Below are 19,753 nucleotides of genomic sequence, written 5' to 3' on the forward strand. Positions count from 1 at the left end.
CAGTATTTCTAACTGCAGTGACACATTTTTTGGAGGTTATTTTCAAAGGAGATCCGCTGGAGGATGGCATTTTTTTGACTGTTTTTTTTCTGCACCCCTGTTTTTCCCACCGATTCAGAATTTTCTAAAGCTGCGGAAAACACGGCGGGACTCTATTCGCTAGTTTGGTTCAACTGACGGTTTCTTTTGGTGGAATACATAATGATCTAAGAATCCATGTCTATTTTCTAAAGGCAGAAGTGGTGGATAATGGAAACTTCCACCAGTTAGCTTTCCTCCTGCTTCAACACAGTCAGTAGGACTATCTGCCAGTAAAAAAAAACAGTGACAGCTTTCAATGTGGATCCTGTGTTAGAAGCAGCTGTGTGTATGTGTTTGTGTGTCTGTGTGTGTGTGTGTATTACAATCCCAAGCTGAAATACAATCCCATTGCAATGTACACAATTCTCTTTACCTGAAGCTGATCTGAAGAAGATCCGACCATCCTTTCGTGTCAAAGTGAGACTAATTTGAATTATTCTTCAGGGTAGCTCCAAATGTGTCAAACTATCGGCTACTTTGGAAAATTACAAAATTAAAAGAAAACAAGCAAAAAGACTTAAAAAAAAAACAACGAAAAAATGTTAATGCAACAGTGTTAAAGTTGGCTTCTTATTCACATCCCAGCTTCTAATATGCACAAATGTAACTAAAATTGAATAAATAACTAGGGTATTTTAGGGGATAAATCGCCTCGTCAGGGGAACCCCTCATCCAGATGGAATTTGCAGTAGTCAAGGTGGGACAGTACCAGGGCTTGAAGTAGGAGCTATGTGGAGTAGTCGGTGAGGGGCAAATTCTGCATATGCTGCTGGGGAAAAAGCGACAGGAGTGTGCCAGAGTAGAGATATGCTGAGAGTAGGAGAGGCAGGGGTCGAGGGTGACACTGAGGTTCTTGGTGGATGAGGAGGGAGAAAGGGTTGTTGATTCAAGAGGAATAGAGATAGAGAGATCATTGGTGGGGAGAAAAGGGGGTTTGATTTGGAGAGGTTGAGTTTGAGATGATGCCAGTGCATCTAGGAGGAGATGGCTGAAAGGCAGGTTGAGATACATAAAGAAACATTGGGGTCAGGTGGGGAAAGCAGAAGAAGATCTGGGCATCATCAACATAGAGGTGGTACAAGAAGCCATAGGAGGAGAAGAGGGGATCCAGGGAGCAGGTGTAGAGAGAAAGAGGGGTCCCAGGACTGAGCCTTGGGGGACACCTGACGAGAGAGAGCAAGAGGCAGAAGGTGAGCCACACCAGGACACCTGGTACATGCAATCAGTGAGGTAGGAGGAGAACCAGGCAAGAGCAGTGCCATAGAGTCCCAGGTCAGCGAGGGAGGACAGGAGAATAGAGTGGTCTACAGTGTCAAAGTCTGCAGAGAGGTCGAGGAGAATTAGGACAGATGAGAGGGAGGCAGCACAGGCAAAAGGTAGAGAGTTAGGGACAGAGAGAAGAGCAATTTCAGTGGAGTATGCTGGGCAAAAACCGGATTGGAGGGGGTTGAGCAGAGAGCTGGAGATGTACCGCTAGCTCAAGGGTTTTCGAGAGGAACGGGAGAAGGGAGACAGGATGGGACAGGTGAGTAGGTGAGAGGGTCCAGAGCACATGTGGTGGGTTTATGGCTCTGGAGCAGGGGTTAAAGATCAGGGTCTGAGAGGGACAAGAAGGAGGGTAGAATAGTAGGGTTGCAGAGGGTGATGGGGAGTGGGTGTGCAGAGGACGGGGTGGGGGGGAGGTGGGGTAGGGAAGAGTTTGCGGATATCTGTGATTTTGGAGAAGACAGAGGCAAAGTCATCAGCCAATAGAGGAAGATAGAAGAGGGGGGACTACGGAGGGAGGAGAAGTTAGAGAAAAGTTTACGAGGATTGTTAGTGGAAGACTGAATGATAGAGTGGAAGTAGGAGCATTTGGGAGAGGTGAGTGTAGAAGAGAAGGAAGAGAGGAGGGAGCGATAAAGATCCACGGTAGCTGTCTTTTCAGCATAGCGTAGCTTGGTACGAGCCGAGCAGAGCCAGGGCTGTGGCGGGCAGGTCAAGAGGTGAGAGGGCAAAGGGAGTCGAGGCAGGAGGTGATGGACAAGAAAAGGGTGGAGGTAGCTGAGTCTACAGAGAGTTAGTAGAAGGTGTTGGTAGAAGGGAGGTGTAAGAGAGGGGGAGAGGGAAGAGAAGTTTTGAGGGAAGGTGATGGAGGGGGTCAGCAGTGCAGGAAGGGTTGGGAGCTACAGAGAGGAAATAAAATAGTGGTCACGGATGTCGAGAGGTGTGACCAAGAGGGTGGGGGGAAGAAGTCCCTGGTGAAGATGAGGTTCAGATGATGGCCCGCTGTGTGAGTGGGGGGGGGACAAGGAGAGATAGAAGTCAAAGGAATGAAGAAGGGAAAGAAATCCAGCTGTTAGTGTTGGAGAGATGGATGTTGAAGTCACCTAATAGAACAACATATGCGGAGCAAGATGGGAGGGAGGAGGAAGTGAAGCTCATCAAGAAAGCGAGTAAGGGGTCCAGGAGGGCAGTACAGAACAATGAGGAGACGGCAAGCGGTGGTGAGTTCAACAGCGTGGAACTCAAAGGTACTAACAGAGAGAGAGAGGAGAGAGGAGGGGGACAGAAAAGAGTGGGGAGGGAGAGCAGAATTCCTGAGGGACAAGGAGAATAGGACAGCACATAGAGAGAAGAAAGGGGAGATCAGGTTAGAGGAGCTAGATTTGCAGTGGCAGATAGAAGCCAGAGGACAGGAATGAGAGGAGACAATTACCGGGATATTAAAGTTAGTCATGGTAGGGAGAAGTAGAGGAACGGAAGTATAAATGGCTATGGGAGAGGGTCCCGCTGAGAGGGAGGTGAAAACAGACAGGTACAGGAGGAGTGAGAGCATTAAATAACAAAAAGAAATGTATGCAAACCTGGTCTGGAGTTGGAGCCTTCAGTTCAAAGCGTGAGTAGAAAGTTTTTGCAGCTGGTCCACGTTGGCCTGTCCTTGTTAAGACTACCACAGTGAAGACTACCAACCCTTTGGTGATGAGGCCCTTTGATGAGCTGGCACACTAGGTTCGCGTCAGTGCTTATGTAATGCCGTACAGGTTGAGAGCTGGGTGATGCAGAAAATTGTTTGCTAATTATTCCAAATCAGCTGTGCCCTGTGCAAGTTTGTAGATTGTTACACCAACAACTCGCTCACGATGCAAAATCAACTGGCAATCATTCTCTTACAAATTAAATATTTATTTACTGGTCCGTCGACTGCTAGCCGGCTTGCAGTGTTGCTTACTGCACACAGCAATATTGACATAGGGTTTGTGCAACATTTCAATGCAGGTATCCAGAAGTAGAAACCCTGTGCGTGATCCATGTGTATTCTTCCCTGTCTGCATTTACTTTCCTTTGTTATCTTGTGTAATATCTCATAATTTCATGCCTTCCCCATTTAATATAACATACTCACACAGACCTGAACAAGAAAAAGTCAATTTAACAAACCATTCTGGAGGAAGCTGCAAGGTCTATGAATATACTGCAGAACTAAAATGTTATTTAGGTGTAGAGATTAATATTCAACAATAATACCGGAAGGAATGGAACAGGAAGTATTATTCTGGTGGATAAAACCACTTAAATGCTCATTACTTATTCGTATAGAACCGCAGAAAATTCAGCATGAAATGCGATCTGCAGGCGGATACACTGGAGGATCACATTAGAAAATAGGCAGATATTTTTTAAAGGATTAACAGGTGGAAAAATTCTGCAGATTTTGACATTTCCACTGAAAATGAAACCCCTTTCGAACATGGGGTCCTTGGGGTTTTCTTTTTCTTTTTGGATGATTCTGTGTTATGTTGGTTTAGAAACAAGAGCCAATATAAAGGTACATTCTAGGAACAATACTGGTAAATGTTCAGCTGAAAGAAAGCAAAAAAAAAAAAAAAAACTTCACATAAAGAAACGTTTCGATCACATTGATTTATTATAACTATAATTACTTGTAACCATCATTGAGAATGTAGATAGCCATGCCTTCCTCTGGGCTGTATTTAATTCTACATATTTTCGTGTACTATACCAACATATTTTTGGTAGCTACAGGGAATCGTTCACAAATGCTTTTCAGTTCTTGTTGTGTTACATTCTCTCTTTATCTTACACTAACTAGAAACAAAACAAATATAGCTTTGTTTGTGTGTTGGATCACTTCAAATATATTTTAATAGCAGTGCTTGTCACCACGTTTTCTATTGAAAATGTACCAGTTGCTAAAATCTGTTCAAGCCTAGTTAGTGAATTGAGAAAAGAAAACACTGAATCAGATCACAGCAACATATGCCATGACTGTCCTGAACCTTTTATCTTCAGACCTGTAGTTGTATCACACACCCCACATATCAAAGTTGTCGCAGAGGACCGCATTTCATCCCACAAGCTTCTTCTCCTAATGATGTGTTACAGAACCCCCTGTGGCGTTTACAAGAAACACATTACTGTACATTTCCCACAACAGCTATTCATTTCAATAAGAGTATCAGTGTTCAGAGCATTCATTTCAATCAGAGCATCAGTGTTCAGAGCATTCATTTCAATCAAAGCATCAGTGTTCATAGCATTAATTTCAATCAGAGCATCAGTCAGTGACACTTACAATGTTATCAGTGCAGCAATATTGATATTTGTATCTTACTATTTATCTATTTTTAGCTCAGAAATGGCTTCTGTAATGAAAATGGACTTCAGCAATCCGTTTAATGAAACAATAATGAAATAATAAATTAGTTTGAATAACGTTGCAGTATAAAACAGAAACACATGCCTTTCTGTCTATTTTTTATATTTTCTTTGTCATTAGGTGTCCCTAACTTGTAAACATAACATTCACCAGAACCTTGCCTTGCCCAGACGTCATTTCTGGCACAAAATGTAAGTTCTGGCAGTTGCTTTCTAAACTATCTGCTTGCCTTTGTTTTGTCCCCACCCTGTTTCAGTCCCCTGGGTACAGCTGTGTCTTTGTGTAGATTTGCTATCTCTTTGCACTTCTCAGCCGCAGTATGAAAATGCAAGACTGACTTACTTGCTGATGTGTTACTTTGTGGCAAATATGAACTGGTTCACAAATTCCTAGAAATGTATTTGTCAAAAGATTGCTTAATTTAGTAAATCAGAACCTTGCTATTCCATAAGGACCAGCTTCCCATTCATTACACTATGTAACACAATTTTTGTTCCTGGGTAGTAAGTGTTATTTCCTAATTGCTTATGCCTCAAAAGTATAGAAAATGGCTATTATTCCCCACAAACTTTGCTTTTGTGACCAGGACAGTGATTTCAAAATATCACTATTTCCAATGGGAAAACGGGCAAATGTGTGTCTTTTCGTTCACATAAAGTCAGAAAAAAACAACATATGAATCCAAATTAACATGTATTTATACTAAAGTAATACAAAAATGACTACAAAAGATTTAGAAGTGAGTAGTTTTTCGAGATTTACGATTATACTGTATGATTATACACATTTGCCCGTTTTCCCATTGGAAATAGTGATATTTTGAAATATCACTGTCCTGGTCACAAAAGCAAAGTTTGTGGGGAATAATAGCCATTTTCTATACTTTTGAGGAATAAGCAATTAAGAAATAACACTTACTACCCAGGAACAAATATAAATAAATAAATTGTTACACGGTGTTATTGGTCTGAATATGACTTAATATCATGTAACTACAGTGTGATGAAACAGAATGTGTTAACCATGTATTTTGTTTGTGATTAGCACATACTTTCTCTTTGCTCTATTTTCATTAATGTATGTTCTTATTCATTGGGGATCTTTTAAGACTTGACAAACATTTAAGATTAATCAGATATTAGGAAACAAGCATTGATGGCCAGAATTACCTTGAACCTTTCAAGTATAAAATGTAACCATTACCAAATGGGTATTAACGTGAATATAAGGTATTACAAAGTTGCTCGGCTGAGCCTCTGTGATGCAGTCATGCCCGTTCCCGAGGGTTTAAAGGACTCCATGCAAGAACTTCCTTTTAAGAACTGACCTGACATGAGAGTCTATTCAGATAGTACTTGTTTCTTTTTCTTGTTATAAATGTTAAAAAAATTATTGTGTTTTACACAAATTGTATGTGATATTACAAATAATCGCTGTAATAATTAGTTTTACTAATTACACGTATTTGCAAGGGCGCTGGATCTAGGGGTGCTGGGGGTGCAGCAGCACCTACTGAGTTTGTATGGCTTCCATCATATACGGGGCTTACAGTTCTGTTCAATGGCTTTCAGCACCCCACTTTAAAAATTGTTCCACTGCCACTGCATATTTGTGCACTACAGCTTGTTGTTTGTTACACACCGTGTGAATCCGCTGGCTTGAATCGCCCCTTTCCAGGGATCAAGCAACTCAAGTCGGCTGACTTTGTGCTCTTCCCCCAAGCTGCAATAGCTGGAGTTATTTTATTCTCGTTTTGGCTTCGTCCAAAATTACCAGACGGTTTGTATAATTTAAGTAATTGAATTACTGTATTATTGTATGAGAGAAATATTTTATATTAAACATTTAGTTCATCTAACAAGCAAGCTTCTCTCAGTCTCTTGTGGGTACTGACTGAGCTTGCACAGATGAGCACCCTGTACATTGCTACCCGCAGTAACTGTGAACCGCATCGTTACCAAGGTCACCTACCCGCTCCGTTCCCAACCTGGTACCATCCATACCGAACATGAACTGAGGTTACCACACTGATACCGTACCGTACCGACCCAGTGCAAAAGTCATCGAACCAGTACTGAACCAACCCCGTACCATCCCATTTCCAATAAGCTGTTAGTTTATTCTAACAAGCAGGTTTCCCTCAGTCTTTTGTGACTACTGTCTGAGTGGCCTTGCCAATACTGTGCACTGGTGGGCCTGCTACTTGCGGTAACTCCAGACTGGTAGACCCATACTGTACCGGTTCCGAAGTCATCAACAAGCTCCGTACAGTACCATACTGAACCATGACCGAGGTTACCGCACCGATACCGTACTGTACCGACTCAAACCCTTAAAATTGACTTTGTCTCCCCAGGAGCTCAGCTTCCTGGCAGGGTAATTTTTTTAAGAGATTCAGCAGCTTTGGCCACCTACTTGCTGGAGGTTAAACGTGGTGCTTAATGCACTCTTGAAGCCTCTATTTGAGCCCATGTATTCAACTGAGCTGAAATATTTATCACTCAAGCGATTGTTGCTTGCTCTAACCTTCGCAAAGTGGGTGAGCGAGATACAGTTATTCTCTATAGATAAAGCTTGCTTAATTTTTACAAAGGCCAGGACAAGGTTACGCTCCATACCATTCCTGCCTTTTGCTGAAGACGATCTCGCCATTCCATGTCAACCAGTCTGTGGAATTGGAGGCTTCCTTCCACCACCTAACCCTTTGTTAATGGTTACATTTCATACTTGAAAAGGAACGCTATGATAATAACCTAACCCTGGTTCCCTGAAATAGAAATGTAACCATTAACCTTCAAGGTCACTGCATCCATGATTGCAGCGGGCTTGAAGGAAAAATGACGCCAAGATCTGTGCGTACAGTCCTTTATACTGTCGGGGACAGGCATGATTGAGTCCCAGAGGTTCAGATGAGCAGCTTTGTTATATCTTATTCAGGTTTTGGGTCTTAAAGATGTTAATACCAATTCAGAAATGGTTGCATTTCTTTTTCAGGGAACCAGGGTTATGATAATAACCTAACCTTCTTAAACTTTCTTTTGTGCTTAGAGAAACATGGTATTTAAGTACTGAATGATGCTTACATAGTAATACACGTAATATGTGGAAAGTACCTCTAATTATTCCTGCTTGGGGTTGTGTCATTGTTTAAACTACTTATTGTTTATTATGTCACAGGTCCCTTTGATGGAATTTCTTTTTAGTTTACTACAGCCTATCTATCATTCCATATGCATATACACAGCATACAACAAAGAACATGTCTTCCTTCTAATCTACGTTTATATATTTGCATGTGTCCCTTTATTTATCTGTTAATACTGGATTCAGTTTGTTTTGTATTTATCTTTAAATGATGACTAAGTAACAAAACAACTGTGAAACTCTCCAACCTGTAATTTGATGATGACACAGTTTTCACACACAGTCTTTTTGTTTGTGAATAATTTTGTCAGTTCATGTGATGGTAGATAGGGTTGTGTGGAGACTTTTCCTGACTGAAACACAGTGCTGAGGCAGCTGAAAGCTCTCTGACAACAATGGCTGCAGCGGGATGGATGACAATCGCTTGCACATAAAGCTTGGCATTCCAGAAGGGCAAATGACAATGCATAAAACAAAACAAATTCCACTAAACCTGCTAGCCTTAACAGATCCTGGGTGGAAGTAGTGTTTTGAACATACAGTAGTAGTGATGCCCACAGGTACACTGGCTCTCTGCAAACACTGATCTCAGCATGCCTCTGCCAAGACGTAGGTCTTCTTTCCTTGGCCAACAGGTCCAGGCCCCCCAAGCTGATTGCCCCACTGGGGGAAGCCGGAGGGTCAGCATTGGGACAAGCAGTGGGGGCTATTTCCGGGCTCCAGGGGTCTATGTGGGGATGGTGCCCATCGGTGGAGCCAGCAGCCTGGGCACCCGGGTGTCCCGTCGAGCCCTGGGCATCAGCAGCGTTTTCATGCAGGGCCTTCGCAGCACCAACCCGGTCATCATGACTCAAGGGTTGGAGAGGAGCTGCAGCCCCACCTTTGAGAGCCTCAATGGTTGCCTGCTCGAATACATGGAGAAGGTGCGGGCTCTGGAGCAGGTGAACCGGGAGCTGGAGGAGCAGATCAGGGTCTACCTGGACAAGAAAGCTTCCAGTGCTGGCAGCTGGGGAACACTGAGGCAAGACTGGGACGACATCTACAGACAAGTAAGGAGAGCAGCTTGGGGTCCAAAGTTGTTTTAGTGTGGGACTTTGCTGCTCTGATTCCTTCCTGGAATATACAGCTATGACTAAAAGTTTTGCATCACCCTATAGAATTACAAATTTTGCTTCATAAAGTTTAATCAAACTTGCTGAATAATGGTATGATAGCATATTGAAGTAGGTACATACCACTTTGCAGTTTTCCAATTACTTCACGGAAAACTGACAAAAATTGAAAACTGTGACATTTTGAAATATATCATGAAATACTGTACTACATTTTTCAATATCATTTCTTTGATTACACAATGTTAAATAAAATATCTCAATTATTTTCTTTATTTTTTTATTTATTTATTTTTTTGTTTAAATTAAGTCTTAAACCTACAATTCTAGGTGATGTTAAATTTTTGGCCATAGCTGTATATTATATATGTGCTTCAAAGCATTTAAATTGTATCATTGAGTACTGCATCTGTGATTAAGTGATAAATTAGTCAATTCAATGTTTTTGAGTAAATGTACATTATAAAAATAATTAAATACACTTCAAAATATAGGTCTAGCTATAACTACAGTGTACTGACACCTCAGTTAACATGTGCTTACAAAAAAACATTATGATCAGTAGTTCCATTCTCAAAAGTGTGTGTGTTAAGGGCTTGAAGTAAACATTAGCAAATCATACTTACAGTGTAACCACATGCAGTTCATGTAATTGTTTTGTGAAGTGTATTCAAAACATACTTAAAAACAAGGAACATTTGATTTGTAAATATATCACTCCTGAAACTAACCAGGCACTCATAACAAATTACAATGCTACTTATTTTACATCCTAAATGCATTTTTTTTTTTGGGGGGGGGGGGGGGGGGGGGGGGGGGGGGGCAAGGTTAAGTCACCTAAGCAAGACATTTTATTATTTAAAATTATAAATATTAGTATATTCAAAATTACTTGTTTTACAGCATAAACTAAATCCTCCCAGTATCGTTGAAAGAATGCAAATCCAGACAAATATTGTCTCCATGTGTTTTGGATTACCTTTTATTTAATTCTGATTTGTTTTATATGAACACAGAAGTACATGTATAAGCCTTCCATTTGAGAGATAAACACATTTATCACTTGTGAAAAAAAAAGTGGCAGAACTACTATTGAACACAGTTTAAATGTGATTGTGACATGAATACAAATGTGAACATTTTATTTTGTCATACTATTTTGATATTTAACAGTATTACACAAAGCTTAGGTAACCATAAAGAGAGAAACATAGTGCAGATGCAGGCGATAGTTACATATAGAACAAGCTAAAGATAAAGAGATGTGAGTGTAAATGTATTTGGGAGTCTATCCAGATGGAGGGTGTATTTAAGTGTACACAGGTATTTTATTTTCCTTTGTAGAACTGCTGGTGCAGAAACTGTACCAATAAAACACACAAGACACCATTTACCCATGAGACAGATATGGCAGAGGAAAAGAAAACCAATACTGCTGATTTTCTACAGCATGCTGACTTACTCCTTGATGTAGCAAGCAGCCAATGGAGCTTTGGAAAACTGATTGTGTCATTGTTTTCTTCAGCTACAGTATAAACAAAACTACCGACGCTTTATACAGTGAGTGTACAGTCAGGCACTATATTATGGACCCACCGACAGCAGTCCAATATGTAGCTAGTCATTGTCTTAACATAATGAAAGTGGGAGGCCATGTTAGCTCCAACTGTGTTTTGTTTTACTTAAATTTTTAGAAGATCTTGGCCCTCCTAGTAGATATCACATATTGAACGGCTGATCTCTTTTTTGAACTTGGCCGTTTTTCTAAATGTTGAATGTTTTTCTGTCAAATATGTGTTACTCTTAAATCACTCATAACCATTTATACCATCTTTACAGGTAGATTTAGCTAAGTGTTAATAGTTACTAAATTGGCATTGGTTCTGTAGGCACCAGCCTTTATTTCAACTTGTGTAGTCACTGCTGTGAGTAATAATGAATACTTTTGACTGTGGTGGCTTATGCCATTAGTAGCAGCATACTTATTTGTGGTTAAGATATATACAGGTAATATTACTTAAGAAACTTGAAATTTTTACATTTTTCACAAAGAGCGGTGGAAATTATAGCCCTTGGCATATACATAGCACTTGAGGTTGGTACTATAAACACCTCCTCATAAGAGCAAATAGGAACAAATAACAATGTATGTCTCTGAGCCTGATACATAATGTACTATAAGATCTATTTATAGTCATTTCTGAGTGGAAACATGATACATTTTTAAAACAGATAACATAATTGCACAGAATGTGTAAAAGTCATCAATTACAGAATATAAATAGTACAATGCATGACACCTCTTCAATGGCTGTATTGTTTACTATAATTGTTATATTTAGATGTACCTCACAAATGGAATTCAAACATTCTACACGTTTTTTATGATAAATTAAATAGTTTGATATTCATGTAACTGTTAAAGATTGTTGTCAATTTCTTTAGCAAAGCAGTGAAGAAAAAGATTTCATAGTTCATAGTTTGAGAGGGTGGCCGGTGAGCCAGTGTAAATAACCAGGTTAGAGACTGGCTAAGACAGCCGTGAATTTATACAGCTACCAATCCATTAATCATTCACATCTTGTTACATAATTAACAGGGTTGCATGTGGAATTTCCCACACGCAACAAACTCAACAAACAGTGACATCTGGTGGCTAAACCACGTTTTACCTCAACCCAGGCAATAGGGCTCTTTTTAGTCGTTGGCTGACTTACTTACTTTCAATCATTTTGCTACAATAGTTAACAATCAGTAGTTTACACTACAAGAATACAGCTTTTTTTTTTTTTTTTACGTAATATGTTTCTTATTGTAAGTTTAATTTAAAATGAAAGTACTGCCAATATGTATTTTAACAGGTGAGTGATTCAATCCTGGATAATGCTCGCCTCATGCTTCAGACAGAGAATGTTCAAGCCAGTGCAGAGGATTTTAAAGACAGGTGATTTCTCTTTATGTATTCCCCTCCTTATTATACCCCTCATAAATTATTTTGTAAATAAAACACAGCATTTTATATACAGTTTTGGATGTGTGTGTGTGTGTGTGTGTGAGAGAGAGAGTGCATTTACATTACAATAAAAACACCTTCGGGGGAAAAGTACAACGTATTTAAGGTTAGTTTTTCAGAAACATTTTAATAAGAGACCAAAGGAAACATTGACGGTACTGAGGTTACCCCCAAATGTGGTGTGAAATATCAAACCTATATGAAGGACAAATGTAGCTTTTGGTTGCATATTAAATCAGTACTAGAGTCACATGTTTACCCCTTTAGGAATTAAGATAAAAGATCCACCACTGTTAGTTTTATTTTATTTTTTCTTCTGTATTCTCTTTTTGAAAAATTGTGTCTGAGGAGCCAGTGGCCTGCAGCTCATATACACTCTCTTAAACGTTTGCTCTAGAATATGAAATTGCTTGGTTTAAATATGCTTGCATGGATGTGCATTCTTAGGATAACAGATAACAGCTGTATACTGATATGCTGGAGTGAAAGTGTGAAAGACTCAATAACATGATTATGATAACTGTCAATGTATTCAATGTAACATTTATTAATTTTCTTCTCTGTAGATATGAGAATGAACAGCCTTTCCGCAGAGCCGTGGAAGATGAAATTAACTCCTTGTATAAAGTGATTGATGATGCTCATTTAACTAAAATGGATCTGGAAAGTCAGATAGAGAACATGAGGGAGGAACTTGATGCTCTGACAAAGGGCCATGAAAAGGTACCTAATGACAAGATGTTGATGGTAACGGAGTTGTATATTATGGTTCACTGCAGAAATGTTACTTTGGATTAGAGTGACAGGAAACAGAAAGTATAAGTAAGCATAAGTGAAAATCATATGTAAACCCAGTGAAGCAGAGATGGACACTTATTCCTAAAGGTCTCATACTGATGAATCAAAGAGCCTCCACTGGCAATCAGAGATTTAGTGTGCAGTTGTGCCCACACAAAGAAAGCTGTTTTTGTATCACAATTGATTTTTTCAACAATGGCTAATGATGATGATAATGATTTGAATTATTTCCTCAAAGTGACATTAAGATACAATGCTCACAATCCCCCTAACCAAAAAGATTGGCGAGCTCTGACATACATTGTATTAAAAGTAAATTGTAAATAGTAAAATAAACTAGTTCAGAACCTAAAGGTCTTAACACAAGATTAAAGCCAGTATATGGATGGTACCAATATGGATGGTACCATATATAAAGCCATATATAATATATATATATATATATATATTATATATATATATTATATATTATATATATATATTATGTTCCAAATCCATTGTGCCACTACCCACCACTGGTAATGTTGTGGTCTGCTGATAGTCCCACTTAGGTTTCCCTAGTTTAACACACTGGTATTATTTAAAAATAATATCCAGCTTTTAGTTTTTTGTGGGCTTTGCTAAATTCCAAAGATTGTTTGTTTGCCTCCAGGATGTGAAAGTGCTTTTTAACCAGCTTGCTGGTAGCCAGCTGGATGAAGCAGATGCTCCAATTGAGACAAGTCTGGACCATATCCTGGAATACATAAGAGCTCACTGGGAGAAAGCTATAGAACGGAACCGGACAGAAACTGATGCTTATCTGGAATATAATGTAAGGAATTTAGAAAGCTACATTTACAATATTAAACATAATTTTAAAAAAATGACACCTAAATATCGCTGAGCAGTACTTCATAATTGTCCTGCTATTTACTACTGTGAAGGCTTTCAAACTAAATAAAGCTCAATGCTACATGAATTGCACAATAATGCTACTGCATAGTTTCTTACTTTTAAAGTTACATTATGGTAACTTGTTGTTATGTTGTAATAATGTAGTTCCTATTTTTACAATAATTATTGTGATCAAACACATGCATAATACATTCAGTACCCCAAACTGGGCTTATTTCAAGAGTGGTTGCCAGAAGAAACATTAATAAAAAAATAGCATTTCATCCAATAGGGTTTAGCCTGGTGGTCTAATAAAAATATTTGATCCCCACAAAAAATATTAAAGCATTACGATTTGACATGTGACACTGTCTGGATTCATAACAAATTAAAATGAAAGTTGTTTTGGTCACTGTTCAAGTGTCAACGTAGCTTTGGGAAAAAAAGAAAGAGAGATTTCCTATGACGCCATCTTAGTTTCTACCATTCTGCCACATCATTTTGTGTGAAGCATGCCAGATACCTGAAATTCGGCAGACAAAATATGCAAATAACTTCTGTATAATGAATCAAACAAATAATTCAAATACTTAATTTTCAAGGAGATGTGACACTTAAAATTGTACAAAGTACAAATGAGACTACCCCTTTAAATTAAAGATGTACCCTTATCTCTAACTTCATGGTGGGTGGTTGAAATATAATTCACTGAGTTATATATACGCTGCTTTGCTGGTTTTTGTTCTTATTTCAGCAGCAGTCTGAGAGTGTTAATGCCAAGCTGAGCCAGAAAGAGGAAGAAGTGGAGTCACTAAGGACGGAGTGCAATGATATTGGATGCAAGATTCAGAGCCTGCAAGCAGAAACAGAGTCCATGAGAGCACTGGTATTGCACGTCTTGTATTTCATTATTTGTGCTTTCCTGTTCCATGTCATTTGGAAATAATTGACAGTATGAATGGCTATGATTAGATACTGTCTCTAAACAAAATAATGTAAATGAATCTGCAATCACATATTTTATTATTTTGAAGAAGCGTGTGTTTTTGGTGATTAAACTCACTGAGTTTCACTTATAACTTAGTTAAGTGAAACCAAACCAGGCCCTTAGACAGGTGATGTTGTTTGTGGGAATTGTCATAATTTACAGTAAGTGTTTCTTAAAAATCTTGATACACTGCAGTATACTGTATTTAGTTTTTTTGTAAGGAGAAAACCGAGAGGTGTTGTGTTTGTGCTGAACCATGGCAGATAAATGTTATCTAATTTAAATGATGCATGTCTCATCCATAGATCTAGTGTAACTGCATGGCTATAATTACACATTTAGCAGTATAACTATCTGACTGGTTGAGGGTGTATTTACAAAGAGGGTAGGATTTGCAAATTGCAAACACATTGTGTTTTTGTAACCCTCTATAATCTTAATCAGCAATCACTTTAAAAAATAATTCTCACTAATTGTAATAAAGATAAAATGAAGTTACTAAAAAGTTGACATATTTCAAATCAGATGTGCCCACAAAAAGCAGCTACACAATATAATCACTAAAGGGCCCCTTTTTAACATCCTGAAAGTAGCCACAATCTTTAATTCAGATTTAAACAAATACAGCACATGCCTGAACTAGGTGCTCCATCCCCTTTTCATGCAGTATCATTACTATTTACCCCATGAATGATGATAGCCAGTAATCCAGGAGACTATAAAGGGGATTGTACATCACCAGACAGTGTTGTGTGATGCACTGCCTTTCCAATTTCTAACCTCTGTCAGTGAGATGAAGTTTAACAGCCCTATACCACACATGCAGATGAGCTTGTCTCTTTGCATAGTGGTTGGGACGCTCCCTTACTGTGTACATGGTTGCTGTTTCATGCCCAGCTTCCGCCCATAGGCAGCTACATGACCAGCTGTGCAGTGCTTGGTAAGAGTCAAAAAAATGATGTGCCTAATTACTTGAGCAACATAATAGGGCTGAATACCAGCAAGTTAGAATACAAAACGAAAGTCAATTTTTGCTTTTCAAAATGAGAATTAAATAAATTCACTCTAGCAACGCCTCTTGCTAAGTTTTGAAAACGTCATCTAAGAACATATATTACTATTACTAAAGTGTTCACATAGTCTTGGAAATAATATACCTGTTTCTATGTTCTGTATTCACAGAAACGGGGGATGGAGAATTCCTTATATGATGCTAAGCACTGGCATGATATTGAACTGCAGAATTTGGGCTCTGTAATTTCTAAGCTGGAAGCAGAGCTGAGTGAAATCCGAGGAGAAGTGGATCAGCAGAAGAAAGACTATGAAACCTTGCTGAGTAACAGAATGAAACTAGAATTGGAGATCGGCTCTTACCATGGCATCTTAGATGGAGAGGAAAGCAGGTACCATCCACATAAGTAAGTGGACAGGATCTAATTAAGTTTGTATAGGCAGTTTCCCTTTAATTAGTTTTTTTGTATTTGTTTTATGTCACTATTTTGTAACTGAGATTTTAAAAATCAATTCTTCTTACCTTAAATCGCTAAATATATTCGTTTCACTGCCCTCAGTTGTTGTTTTGATCAGCTATTTTTTCCTGTCTGGAGAATTAATTAGAATTGAAAAGTTGAACTAAACTATAAAAAGCAATAAAGGCACACTGAAGCTAATAAGTATAGTAAAATAATTTTGAGCATTCTGTAAAATGCTGAGTTAATATTGAGTTAATACTATATACTGATATTTACCTGTGTGGACAGAGATTACAAGAAAAGGCTATGTCATAAAATAAATTAAACACTCTAAAGTTTGGTTAGCCTGCTGTTTAAATTCTTAAGAAGCTGTGGGTTATATTCAAATCAAATATTCTTGGATTCTGTATCTAATGCCTCAGTCAGTTATGAGGAGAGCAGATCAGTTCATTGCCAGATCATCTGACTTCTGCTATGACAACACCGTTTAACAATTTTTTTTTTTTAAATACAGTATAATCGTAAATCTCAAAAAACTACTCACTTCTAAATCTTTTGTAGTCATTTTTGTATTACTTTAGTATAAATACATGTTAATTTGGATTCATATGTTTTTTTTCTGACTTTATGTGAATGAAAAGACACACGTTTGCCCGTTTTCCCATTGGAAATAGTGATATTTTGAAATATCACTGTCCTGGTCACAAAAGCAAAGTTTGTGGGGAATAATAGCCATTTTCTATACTTTTGAGGCATAAGCAATTAGGAAATAACACTTACTACCCAGGAACATAAATTGTGTTACATAGTGCAATCTAAAGAAGTTTAGACCCAGGAAATTAAAAGTGATTTAGACAGCTTAGAAAATTAGGCAGAAATAATATAGCAAACCAGTCGCAAAAAATGTAGGAATTAAATACAAAGCCATTAAGATCCTTATGAGATCAATCAGTGGATAAGCAGGGTCAAATTGCCGTGTCTTGTTCCTAGCTTTTCTTAGGCTCTTATGTTCCTATAATGTGTGATAAATCCACTGAGACTTGTTGCTATACTTCTTTATCTAGGTTAGTCCATGGAGACCCAGCAGATAGTAAAGGCCAGCCTGCTAGCCACGATTCAGAAACACAAGACCCGGAACCTTCCACAAGTGGGTACAATTAAATACAGAGATTAAATAGATAATAGATCGGATCGATTAATTTAATCTGGTATTCATAAAACTTTCCTTACTATTTTTAAACAGGATTCTCAAAGCTTTGTACTATACATTAACACATTTTTTAAAAGGAAAAGCACACCTGATACATTTAGCAAACCAGAAATAAACAACCCAAATATTCAATGCTTCTTATTGTTAATAGCATTGTTTCTTATTTGTTTTAGAAAATGTAATTTCTTTTTCAGAAAAAAAATGTGCAACTGACATTTTGGAGTAAAGAACTTTTAGAGTATGGTCCACAGACAACTTGTTAGCAATAATTAATTTATTTTTATTATTACAGAGGGGCAGTTTATTAAACAGAGCACTTTAGAAGGCTGCTGGCACTATACTATCTCATTCATTAAATTTACACCCTTTCAAATACGTACACATTGATTTTGAGAAGGAAAAAGCTGGTTGAATGAAGCATGGTTTGAAAATTTGTCAATTTTTCAGAAACTTCGTGGAAAGTTTTAATACAGTTTATTCTGGCATCTGTGCTGTGTATCTCTTGTGGCAGTGCTTGGTATGTATTTATTAATTCAGCAACTTTACTATGCATTTGATGAACTTGTTACAGCTTTCAAACCACTGATTCAGATCAATGAGCAACTCTATTGGCAGAGAACTAGTCACCTTTCTGTTTGCATCTTTCAGATGCTTTTTAAAAGTTTAAAACCCTTTTTATCATTACATTAAGCTTGTCAGCCTCAGACCTTAATTGACCCTCATTATTAATTCATTTTTTATAATTAGCCAGTTTTTGTGTTAATTACTTTTTTTTAGATCAGTTTAATTGGAGTCACTATACAGACAATCTTGGAGTACAGTATAGGACTGAAAAGCAGGTCAGCCTGTTTGTGCAAATTTTGACATGAATTTTTACAAGCCCTATTCATAACATATAAAACCTTATTGAATGCTGATAAACACATTTGCATCAAGAGCAAGGTTTTGGAAATGTGTTCTGTTACGGAAATGTAGTCATAAATTAAAATAAATACATCTGTAAGGATACCTTTAATTAGGTGTTCATTTCTGTCATAATTATTTTTGTACCTTCTAGTTTTTTCTAATAAAACTAAACCCTATTGGTTAAGTTATTATGCCTTTATGCTTGTAAAATACTGCACAGTAAACAGCATTTTAATCATTTATAAAAATATTTTAAAAGTGTGATGTATGGGGCATGTTTTTCAAAGCTTGGCAAGTGGATTTTGATTCAATGTACTCACAATTTTAAAAGTACACAGGTGGATGGATATTGTTTCATTGCTTTTTTTTCACTTTAAATGTAATGTTTTGTTTTGGCATAAATATGCAAAAAAATTGATTTGATTTTTTTATTCCTGTTTATTATTCAAGGTTCACTCAACATAGATTACCAAGTTCTGAAATTCAGGCCCTCAGTGTTAATTTAAGTTAATTTTAACTGTATTACTGATACTGTGAATATTTTTTTAATTATGAAGCATTTTTCTTTTTGTTTTAGCAGGTTTTTCTACAAGTCAAAAATAGAAGATGCAATAACAAGACATGATGTAATATGAATCTGTAAGAAGGAGTTGACATATTTCTAAGGAGGGCTGATTGTTGTGGTTGATATAGCATTTCAAATTTGAAGATATTCAGTTGCTTTTAAGGCTGTGACATTTGATATCTAGGTGTGGCTGTACCTATCTTAATCTGCATTTTGTGACCATTTAAAATAACTGAATAAAACCTCAACCTCATGCTAAAGTTTATTTTTGTTTCATTTTTAAAGCACAGTTTGGCTGGTAATGTGTCACATAAAATGTTTACATCTAAAACTTAATTTATTTAGTTACAAGATTAAATAAAAGGTACCAAATCAGCAGTATAAATACAATAATATCCTATAGCAGTGGCCAGAAGAACACTATAGTTTACTAATATAGTAGCTAAGTCATATTATCAAATTGTACAAATAACTATTCTATAATAAACTATATAAGCATTTCTATAGGTTTATACAGCTCTGGAAAAAATTGAGAGAGACCACTGCAAAATTATCAGTTTCTCTGGTTTTACTATTTATAGGTACGTGTTTGGGTAAAATGAACATTTTTGTTTTATTCTATAAACTACTGACAACATTTCTCCCAAATTCCAAATAAAAATATTGTCATTTAGAGCATTTATTTGCAGAAAATGACAACTGGTCAAAATAACAAAAAAGATGCAGTGTTGTCAGACCTCGAATAATGCAAAGAAAATAAGTTCAGATTCATTTTTAAACAACACAATACTAATGTTTTAACTTAGGAAGAGTTCAGAAATCAATATTTGGTGGAATAACCCTGATTTTCAAGTACAGTTTTCATGCGTCTTGGCATGCTCTCCTTTCACATTGATGTTGGGTGACTTTATGCCACTCCTGGCGCAAA

At 37.5% G+C, this 19,753-nt stretch overlaps 1 protein-coding gene across 2 annotated transcripts; it reads left to right on the forward strand.

The window, feature by feature from the left end:
- The first annotated feature begins 8,391 nt into the window (after positions 1-8,391).
- On the forward strand, positions 8,392-19,062 carry bfsp2 (beaded filament structural protein 2, phakinin). Of its 2 annotated transcripts, none has more exons than XM_041240749.1 (8): positions 8,392-8,934; positions 11,859-11,941; positions 12,577-12,733; positions 13,461-13,622; positions 14,439-14,570; positions 15,855-16,090; positions 17,209-17,291; positions 18,838-19,062. In XM_041240749.1, the coding sequence occupies exons 1-8, from the start codon at positions 8,479-8,481 to the stop codon at positions 18,861-18,863; spliced, it is 1,335 nt and encodes a 444-aa protein (XP_041096683.1). In that variant the 5' UTR covers positions 8,392-8,478; the 3' UTR covers positions 18,864-19,062. The 2 variants fall into 2 exon arrangements, with proteins under 2 accessions (XP_041096683.1, XP_041096693.1); XM_041240759.1 differs by having other exon boundaries at positions 18,841-19,062.
- Positions 19,063-19,753: the final 691 nt, after the last annotated feature.

Source organism: Polyodon spathula, chromosome 3 (genome assembly GCF_017654505.1).
Source record: "Polyodon spathula isolate WHYD16114869_AA chromosome 3, ASM1765450v1, whole genome shotgun sequence".
Classification (NCBI taxonomy): domain Eukaryota; kingdom Metazoa; phylum Chordata; class Actinopteri; order Acipenseriformes; family Polyodontidae; genus Polyodon; species Polyodon spathula.

Excerpts from the sequence above, each read along its gene's own strand:
- bfsp2 (XM_041240749.1), top strand. The coding sequence starts at position 8,479 with ATGCCTCTGCCAAGACGTAGGTCTTCTTTCCTTGGCCAACAGGTCCAG. Across the intron at positions 11,942-12,576 it reads GCAGAGGATTTTAAAGACAG|ATATGAGAATGAACAGCCTT; the intron begins GTGATTTCTCTT and ends TCTTCTCTGTAG. Across the intron at positions 12,734-13,460 it reads TGACAAAGGGCCATGAAAAG|GATGTGAAAGTGCTTTTTAA; the intron begins GTACCTAATGAC and ends GTTTGCCTCCAG.